General features: G+C 32.1%; 1 protein-coding gene across 2 annotated transcripts; it reads left to right on the top strand.

Annotated features, from left to right (window-relative positions):
• The first annotated feature begins 304 nt into the window (after nt 1-304).
• Nucleotides 305-4,669, top strand: LOC109789577 (putative inactive receptor kinase At4g23740). Of its 2 annotated transcripts, none has more exons than XM_020348557.3 (3): nt 305-601; nt 1,800-3,069; nt 3,839-4,669. In XM_020348557.3, the coding sequence occupies exons 2-3, from the start codon at nt 1,845-1,847 to the stop codon at nt 4,492-4,494; spliced, it is 1,881 nt and encodes a 626-aa protein (XP_020204146.1). In that variant the 5' UTR covers nt 305-601; nt 1,800-1,844; the 3' UTR covers nt 4,495-4,669. The 2 variants fall into 2 exon arrangements, with proteins under 2 accessions (XP_020204146.1, XP_020204145.1); XM_020348556.3 differs by lacking the exon at nt 305-601 and adding an exon at nt 623-1,203.
• Nucleotides 4,670-10,644: the final 5,975 nt, after the last annotated feature.

Below are 10,644 nucleotides of genomic sequence, written 5' to 3'. Positions count from 1 at the left end.
TTTTATGAAGTTGATGCTGTCCTAATCCACCCCCAAATTAATCAACGTATTTAACCTTTTTATTCATTTATTCATTTCCTTAAGAGGGTGTTAGGACACGTAAACAAAGACAAAACAGCAACTATAATATTCAAAAAAAATAAAAAATAGCTGCTATATTATACTACCTAGTCTATGTGTTTCACTTTCCATGCACTGTTGACTATTTCGATTAGCACAAATGAGATAAATCATGAGCATTCATCCCATTAATGTCAAAGATATACTATATTCAAAGGTGAATGATAGTTTTCTAGACTGAAGCTGTTTTCATGATAGAATTTAACGAAATACGCTATGCTATAGTATAGAGTAGCACTGTAGCACATGGGTCACCTATGCATGTGTAAACGAAGTTCAAGACAAAGCTCATGAGGTCACCACCCTCGTCCTATCTCTCAACCTGCACTTGTCTTTATTATTGTATCTCCACTCTGTGAATTCACATCTCCATAAGCTGAGCCATAGAAAGTACTCTTAAAAGATATTGATTAGATAGAAAGTATAAACCAAGGGAAGCAGAAAAAGCAGCAGCACCTATAGGATCAGTTACATTCAACAGGTATGTCTTATGACTATGAAACACTACATAATGTCCTGTCATTTTGTTCAACAAGACACTTGTCAGACAGGCGTTGGACAAGCAATTTACACCTCTCCACCGCATGCACTGTACCCGTGTCCTATATTTTAGGACATTAACTTTGTTCCGTGTACGTGTTGTATCTGGTGACCGTGTTAGAATCGGTGGTTCATAGCTTATGTTTAATGTTTTATTCATAGATAGACATAAGTTCATATTTGTCTAATTACTCCAATGGGTTAGTCCAAATGGCCCTTCCTATTCTTGTGGCATAAAAAATCTTTAGCTTTTGGCTTCTCAAGCATATACTACACAATCTTCCATCACCACTAATATAGCACCATCATTGCAAAAGCCCCAGTTTGGGTTTTCATCTTCTTACAGCTTCTGAAACTAGATGAATCTGTATACTAAAAATGGTCATGGTCTTCTGGACCTACTGGTTTTCTTGCTACCCTCCACCAAATTCACAACTTTTCTGGCTCTTGTGTATTCATAATGAGGTTTTGTGGGACATTGTTATTTGTTGGATGTCTCTGCACTGCTAACTAGTTTGGTGAGTTTTGGAATCCAGGAGTATGGTGAGTATCCCTTTTCTCTCTCTTTGAAAGTGTTTAGTGCTCTGACTTTTAGCTTTATACTTTTGTTACAATTGAATTATTTCCAAAACAGCTGAAAGAATAGACGTCATTCTCTATGTTTTTATACTTTGTTGTGTATACATATGTAAAATTTTTCTGGTTTTCTAGATTCCATTTCCACAAAATAGTATATTCTTTTTCTTTTTTCTGCTCGCACAGTCTTGGTTACCAGATTATTGACTACTAAACTGGGTCATCCACTATTAGTTTCAAAGTTTTGGTTTGCATCTTTTTAGTTGCACTTGGTAGGGAACCAAACAAAGTAGGTGAACAGAAAAAAGCTAACGAGGAGAAGCTGATTTTCCAAGTCAAACAGGAGCTGCTTATTTTGACGCAAAAAGACACTTTAATGCTGTCGTTTAGCCTTTTAGATCAGAATCAAAGAAAATAATCCGAATATGTCTTAATAGAATACAAACCGTACACTCTAACACTAACATGTCCACAAAATAACCCCAAATTGTCTTTGTTGTTTTACCTTTGCAAAGACATCACACACTAGCCTTCAATCATCTAATCATTTGTTTGTTCTCCAGTTTGGTGTCCAACACCTTGAGGGAGTCCTTGTTTGGAGCTAGAAAATGGCCAAGATGTTGTTGAACCTCTTGTTCATGATTGGAGCAATGTTGTTTGGTGTTGGAGCTGAGCCAGTGGAAGATAAACTAGCATTGCTTGATTTCCTTCACAACATTAACCACTCTCATAATCTCAACTGGGATAACAGATCTTCTGTGTGCAACAGGTGGATAGGAGTGACCTGCAACACTGACAAATCACGAGTTATAGCACTCCAACTAACTAGTACCGGTTTGAGTGGTCCAATTCCACCTAACACTCTTAGCCTTCTCTCACAACTCCAAACTCTGAGTCTTGCATCAAATAGCATAACCGGTTCTTTCCCTTCGGGTTTCTCTCAGCTAAGGAATTTGATCCATCTGTATCTCCAATCCAACAATTTTTCAGGTCCATTGCCATCAGACTTTTCACTTTGGAAAAATCTTAGCATTGTCAATTTATCCAACAATTCCTTCAATAGGAGCATACCCTTTTCACTTTCCAATTTGACTCATCTCACATCTTTAGTCCTAGCCAACAACTCTCTCTCAGGTGAAATTCCTGATCTCAATATCCCCACCCTTCTAGAGCTGAATTTTGCAAACAATAACCTTAGTGGGGTTGTGCCTAAATCCCTTGAGACATTCCCAATTAGATCTTTTTCTGGCAACAATGTTACATATTCGTATGCACTTCCTCCGTCTCTTCATGTTCAACCCCCAAATCCTCATCCCACAAGGAGAAAATCCAAAGGGCTTAGGGAACCAGCATTGTTAGGTATCATCATTGGTTGTTGTGTGCTGGCACTTGCAGTCGTAGCAGCTTTTGTGATTGTTTGCTGCTATGAGAAAAAAGGTGGTGAAGAAGGACATCAAGTGAAGAAGTACAAAAGAGAAGTGTCTAGGAAGAAAGAAGTTTCTGAAAGTAGAGACAAGAACAAAATTGTTTTCTTTGAGGGTTGCAATCTTGCATTTGACTTGGAAGACTTGTTGAGAGCTTCTGCTGAGGTGCTTGGAAAGGGCACGTTTGGGACAGTGTATAAGGCTGCTCTAGAAGATGCAACAACCGTGGCAGTGAAGAGGTTGAAGGATGTCACGGTTGGAAAACGCGAGTTTGAACAGCAGATGGAGATGGTTGGGAGGATTAGGCACGACAATGTGGCTGCACTAAGAGCATATTACTATTCAAAGGAGGAGAAACTTATGGTGTATGATTACTACGAACAGGGCAGTGTCTCTTCAATCTTGCATGGTATGTTATATTGATAACCTTTTCTCCCTTATTATTTTCAGATCATTTAATTCATCATTACATGCCTATACAACTATACAATTAAAATTGTTTTTCTGTAATGGTCAAGTATAAGTAGTCTTTTAAGAATACTAAGGCAAAGTAGTGGTACTTCCTTTCATTTCTTTTGTCCTCCTTAAATGCATACTAATATGGGTCTATTTAGAGAAAACTTCTCCAAAAATATTTTTAAGAGAAAAAAAATGAGAAAAAATGAAATGAACTTCTTCATAATCTAAAATTAACTTATATATGTGTGTAATATAATTTGTAAAATCTCTCTCCTATTTGTTTTTCCAAAATTTTATTTTTAATTATGCATAATTTAGTTTAAGTTTATGAAGAAGCTCATTTTTAATTTTTTTATTTATTTGTCTCTCCTAGAAGAAACAGACACTATGTCATTAAATTAAAATTTGTCACCGATTGTAATAACACCAAAACTTGTGAATACCTAATTCTTGGAAGGGGTTCCATACAGATATTGATTTAGGTGAAAAGATGATTAAAGAAGTTACAAAATGAATGTTTTTTCCCCAAATCCATGGAAAAGTAATTTCCTTCCCGTCTTAATTAGCAAGAACAGGACTTTGGCTTAAATATTCATTTGTTGCAAGAAGTCATGAGACTTAAAATATGTAACTAAGTTAAATTATGTGGCATCCTAGACATTATTTTCTAAGGGCATTGCTAAGTTAACTATGCTTTGCCAACTTTATCTACAATGCAGGCAAAAGAGGGGGAGGTAGAATTTCTCTAGACTGGGATAGCCGATTGAAAATAGCAATTGGTGTAGCAAGAGGCATTGCTCACATCCATGCTCAACATGGAGGGAAACTAACACATGGAAACATTAAGGCCTCAAACATCTTCCTCAACTCCCGAGGCTATGGTTGTCTATCAGACATTGGTCTTGCAACATTGATGAATCCATCACTGAGGGCAACAGGGTACCGTGCAGTGGAAGTAACCGACACGCGAAAGGCGGCGCCGGCGGCCGACGTGTACAGTTTTGGGGTCCTGCTGCTAGAGCTTCTAACAGGGAGGTCTCCCTTGCATGCCAAGGGAGGTGAGGAAGTTGTGCACTTGGTTAGATGGGTGAATTCTGTGGTTAGAGAGGAGTGGACTGCAGAAGTGTTTGATGTGGAGTTACTGAGGTATCCAAATATTGAAGAAGAAATGGTGGAGATGTTACAAATAGGAATGGCATGTGTTGTGAGGACACCAGATCAGAGACCAAAGATTGGTGAGGTGGTGAGAATGGTGGAGGAAATTCGTAGAGTAAACACTGAGAATAGATTATCCACTGAATCTAGATCAGAATGTTCCACTCCAACCCCTCGTGTTATTGAGACACCTTCAACTTCAGTATCTTTTGCACATTAAGTGGTGAAGATTTCTCATCCATTAGTGAGATGTAAATATGTTGAGATTAGTCTTCACCTTATAAGTTAATTTTCGAGTTAAACTTTATAATTTACATTTTTAAGATTATGCAAAATCTTATTCTAATGATTATTGTTGAGTTTATTAAATTACTTAATTCATTATAATTTTGTAAGATTGAAGTTGGTTAAAAATTCAATTTCTAAGATTAAGATTTAGCCAAAAGTTGTTTGTAATTTAGTCAGTGTCACAATTTCAATTTTGACCATAACAGGAACAGTGAAGTTGGTAACAGAATTGGTGCTAAGTAGTTAACCTACCAGACATAGGTTATGGTAGTTGGGTCCCTCAATTTGGTGTTGTATTATGCTATTATTTAGTGAGGGAATCTTGTATTTTTGCCATGATTTTGGGGTTGGGCTCCACAATTGTCCTCTTCTTCGTGTTCCCCGCAAAATTGACAGGTGCGTAGGTTCCATCACAGAATTAAATATGACTCACAGTCACAGAATATAAAGGAGGATAGATAAAGAATGTAAAGTTGTTCCCGTAATTCCATTTTTATTGGCGCATTCACTGCGAGGGATGGCGCCATGGGGCGGGTAATAATTTCTCGCAGGATAAAATTGGTCTTATACTCGCTTTATATCTGTGCGGGTATTCATGAATTTTTTGAATACTAAAAATAAAAATATTATCATTAAAATATTAAAAATAAAAATTCAATATTAATTTTGAACTTGTATTTAACGTTAATTTTGTTAAAATAATAATAAAAATGCAAGATAATCAATAACTTAAAATACATCAATATCACAAGTAAGTGAAATATCACAAAGATGAGAGAGTGTAGTTTTAGGATTATGTGGTAGATCCTAATTTAAGAAATATTATTAAACGGGTATCCGTGGGTATAGATATCATCATATCCGCCTCTGTCCCGTTTATAAACAGGTAAAAAGTTATCTGTTCCCATTATCGCGCGAGTACCCAATTAGCCTATCTATTTATTATCCGTAACGAATTTTACCCATAAATACTCACGAGTACGACTATTTTTGTCATCCCTATTTAGTGCTAAAGTTGTCCTCTTAAATTCATATGTAATTCGTAGTCATGTAGTTTTAAAATTATCGAGATTTATTACTCGTGTTTTAGTTGCGAAGGAGTTGTCAAATTTAAAGGAGTTGATGAAACGGAAGCAAGAACGGATTCATTCCGATAATGTACTTGTGAACATTATAAAATTTCTATGAAACATTTCACTTTTAGGGTTTAATTCGAAGAGTTTAATGGACATGGAAAATTATTTTAAAATATTTTACACCATAAATTAATTAAAAAACAATTTCGATGTTTTTGAAGGTAATTATCAACAAATTTATTACATGATAATTTGTGATTAGATAATGGTGTTTAATTACGAATTTTAGAATGTGTTTAAATACGAGATTTTAATAGATTAATTCAAATTTTGAAGAATTTTAAATACTTTTGAATAGAATGTTGTGCTTGAGTGAAAAAATTATAAAGAATTTAAAATTTAAGTATTAATAAAAAAAAATTAAAATTGTAAAATTTTAAATTCTCTAAAATAATTTTTCTATATTTCCTGACAAAATTTCAACTCAACCGGAGCAACTTCACCAAATTGGCAAAAAAAATTTCAGCACATAAGTAACATTCAACATATTCAACAACATAACATATATATTACATGTATGCAATACTAATATGTAATACAAGTATATAATACGATGTAAAAATACAACAATTATTAACACAAAACAACAAAACCAGCAAATATAATATAGCAATTACAGCAATAGTAAAAACAAAACAACAAATACAAAATGGTACTATAGTGATATAAAATTACATAATTACAAAATACAGAAACAACAATACAATAATAGCAGCAACAACATCAATACAGTAGAAACAACAAGTATACAAAAAATAGTTAAAAATAACTAAAAACAAAATTTAACAAATAGATTTACACAATAGAATTCACAAGGTGAAGTAAATTGGTTGTGAAACCTGTACAAAACTCAACAGAAATGGTTAGTATATACAGAAACAATGTAACAAACAATTAGTGAACATGATAAAATCTATGAACTATAACTTGTGAAAGTGGCAACGACGCCAAATTTTATAGCTATAGTTGTCTCACAATCAAATTAAACTAGTTTCCCCTAGAAATTTTTGTAATATAGGGAACCTATGTTAGAATCCAGAATCACAAACCATAGAACATGAATCTTGACATGCAAGTTAGCTAAGGAATTTTTGACAAACAGTTTAAAGGTAATTAAATTGTAAACAAAAATAGATAGAAATTTTAATCAAAAATTCCAATCAAAAAATGCATTGGTTCAAGATTTCAATCCTTACAGTAAAATTTTTACAGTTTCAAAGTATAATTTGGATTCTCTTAATTCTAAATCAACAAAAATGCAATCTAAAGCTACATCTAAATCTAGATTTACTGAGTTTCATAGAAACATAAGATGCAATCGCAATCAAACAATTTTTGTAAAATTCAGATCAGTAAGCAGTTGATTTAGGATTATTGGTTAATTTTGGATTTAAATCTAAATCCAATATTTGTTCAATTCTAAATCTAAAATGAAATTCATAATCATGAAAAATAGAATCAGATTTAGAATTAAACAAAGAAGAAGAAGAAGAGAAATTCTTACGGTAAAAATTAGTCAGAAACTTGAATTTTACCGTAATTTTTGAAACTTCAAATTGATGAATGAATTAGACACACATTTCAGTCAAAATGCTCCAGCAATTCATCTTTAGAGATAGAAAAATTCGTGAGAGAGGGAGAGAGAGAGAGAAATTTGAAAATTCGAAAAAGTTAGAAAGAAAATTTAGAGAAATTTTTAAGATAAGTAATCAGAAATCTGAAAAATGAAGTAAGTTCTTTTAGTGTACATGAGTTACACTTACTTGTAGACTAAACTAATAGGCCTAATATAACTAATCAAAGGCCCATCCCACTAATTAGCTAATTACAACACTAAACACAAGTTAACAATACAATCTAAAAACAAACAGAAAATACTACACAAGACCGTAACCTTGCAACACACTTTTGGGTCCCTTAACAATTGAACTAGTCATTTCTCCTGACAAAGCAGTTATAGAAATCTCTTTTATCTTTCCATAGACACTAAGTACTTACAAATTTGATATCGAGAGCTCCAGATATGGCCTTCACAAGAACAGAGTGTAAAAGTGAGTAAAAATCCAAAATTTGAGTAAAAATTACAACAATCATCAAATAATACCACTATCATAAATCTAAGTCAAAACATGAATATAAGATACATATAAAGGTCAAAAAGGCCTAATAAATGCATACAAAATTTCTTATCAAAATGCACTATCATCAACTCACATACTAAGATAAGGTCTATGAACTCCTCCAACAAATCAAGCTCCCTAACCATCAACATGGATACATGAAGGGATTTCCTACTCAAGACATCAACTATTACATTAGCTTTACCAGGATGATAACTAAGCTCAGAGTAATAGTCCTTAAGGAACTTTAACCATCTCCTCTGTCTCATATTAAGCTCATTTTGGTCAATTAGATACCTAAGGCTCTTGTATAAAGTGTTACCGTGTGAAGTGGAGTGGAGTGGAGCTATTGAGAGGTCAAATCTGAGAGGTGTTACACTCACTCTCACTCTCACTCCCCCTCTCCTCTTGTCTCTCCCCCCTCTCCTTTTCCCTCTCTCTCTCCTTCTATTTCTCTTTATCTCACTTTTTCTATCAATCTCAGTCTCATTCCCCCTCTCTTCATCTTCCCCTCCCCCTCTCTCCCTCCCATATCTCTCTTTCTTGTGTTTCATTATTTTTAGACCTTATCAACTTTAATATTATTAAAGTTTGTTTTGTGTAGTTTAATAGTATTTGTTAATACTTTTTTAATTTTTTATATGAATGAAATAAAATAATATATTTTTATTCTTCTTACTTATTATGTAGCATTTTTTTGTTTATTTCTCTTATTGAATTCTATATTTAAATAATTTAAACTATAAGTTTTTAACTTTTTAAAATAGTATAATGTCCTATTTGTAATAAGATTTGAGTGAATAAATATATCTAATAACATTAATTTAATAAGGATATTTTTTGTAAAAAAAATATTTACATACCCTAGAATATATTATTATAACCTAATATGAAAATTTTTAATTCTTGAAAATCTTATATGAATATTTCTATGAAACTTTATAAGTAATCAACATATTTTAGTTATTCTAAAAAATCATGATTCTCAAAATTTGTGATTGTTAAAAATCATAATTCTTGAGTATATAAAAAAAAAATCCCTACTAAACTGCCCTTATACTTGCAAATGACAAAAAGGAACATCTCACCCAAATACCCATTTATCAACGTATATGTGATTATGTGAATTATTGTTTATCTGGATTAAATTTGCATCGACTTTTTACATTCAAAGATTATTATCTATATCTAAACTTTATGAAACGGAAGTTCTACTCCCCTTCATAGTGTGGCTATGCAGGCAATGTTCATGCACATCCTTCCTATCTTCAAAGTTGTATTTCTTATTTCATTTAAATTTTAGTTTCTTAATTTGTTTAAAATAATAAAATTAAAACATGTAAAGAAATTTGTTCTTTAACTTGAATTAATTTTTTAACATTATTGAATATTTTGTTTATTAAAATGCTATAATATTATATTGTGTTTTCTTTTGATAAATAAAAAATTTGGCAAAAATCCTGTGGATTGTTTAAAAACAATGGAAACAAGTAATTCCTTTTTAAATTTTGTGATACGTATATAGAATGAATATAATATTATAGAACAAATTTTCTTCAATTTTATTTACTTACCAGACCGCTAGTGTAAATTTTGCATATTTAAAAAATACTTTAAATAGTTTTGTCTCCAGAAATATGAAATTTTGTATTTCTTTTTTAATTTGATTTGATGTTTCAAATTGGTTAGAAATAATAAAATCATTAAAACATTTAAAAAAAATTCTTCAATTTAATTTAATTTCATAACACCACTTAAAAAAGTTGTTAAAAAATTATGATATTAATATTTTGTGCACAAAAATAATAAAAATAAATAATATAGAAAAAACTTTTAAAAAAATATATTTTTTGAGATTACAAGAATTGTAAAAGAAAGTAATATGTTTAGACAATGACAGAATGTAGTATCAGTAATAATATTAGATAGAATAGAATACAGTTCATGACTAGTGAACCTTCCCGGACGTTATTTGGACTTATGCATGACTATGGACCACATAACCTATTCTCTTGGACATGAAATATTGGTAATTAAGGAATGTTATACCAAACTAAATCAAAACACATTGGAATAAGAACATACTTAATTTAAACACATACATGCAACTTTAGGAGCTTTTCTTTGAGGATGGTACTAACGGTGGTTAGTTATTAGCCTTGACATAGGATTAAACAATTGTTTCTTTAGTTAGTGTCATTTCGGTAGACTAAGTTTATGAAATAGTAGCTAAGGTTGTCATACTCCACGCCTAGTAGACTTCATGAACGCTGCAGGGAAGAATGCAATTAATTAACCGAACCATTCTCAAATAAAACAGCATTATATTGTAATTTATAAAGCAATTCATTAACCGAGTCATTTGTTGAGATACAAACAAGTCTCACATCAATAAAATAATATAAAAAATAACAACTTATAAAGAATGCACATACTCCAATGTTAGAGAGACCTTTTTGGTAATAACAAAAAACAAAACCATGAGGGCTTAGACGCAAAGTGGACAATATCTCGTCATTGTGGAGTATGCTTGTTTAATAACTTTATAAAAATAACCCCAACAGTGGTATCAGAGCCGCTTGGTTGAATTAGGTCTCTTGTTTGAGGGAATGATTATTGGGATACAATAATAACCTTATAAAATTAACCCTCATAAAATATCCCTTTAAACAAACACCACAAAATAACCCCAACACCATTCTAGCAGGCTCAAGATCTCTTGTTTAGTTACTTTTAAATGGAGCCATACAAGTCAGTTTCTGGTCCAAAAGATCTTAAAGTTTCATTTAACATCCTTTAACAAAAGTCTATCTATGTAACAGCCCA

The sequence above is a fragment of the Cajanus cajan genome, chromosome 9, assembly GCF_000230855.2.
Source record: "Cajanus cajan strain Asha chromosome 9, NIPB_CcT2T_4, whole genome shotgun sequence".
Lineage (NCBI taxonomy): Eukaryota > Viridiplantae > Streptophyta > Magnoliopsida > Fabales > Fabaceae > Cajanus > Cajanus cajan.
Note: the sequence above shows the minus strand (reverse complement) of the source record. Positions and strands in the feature narration are given on the sequence as shown.

What these genes read in the sequence shown, in the direction of transcription:
- LOC109789577 (XM_020348557.3), top strand. Translation starts at nt 1,845, where the DNA reads ATGGCCAAGATGTTGTTGAACCTCTTGTTCATGATTGGAGCAATGTTG. An exon ending in TGTCTCTTCAATCTTGCATG is followed by an intron (nt 3,070 to 3,838) that starts GTATGTTATATT and finishes TCTACAATGCAG; the next exon opens with GCAAAAGAGGGGGAGGTAGA.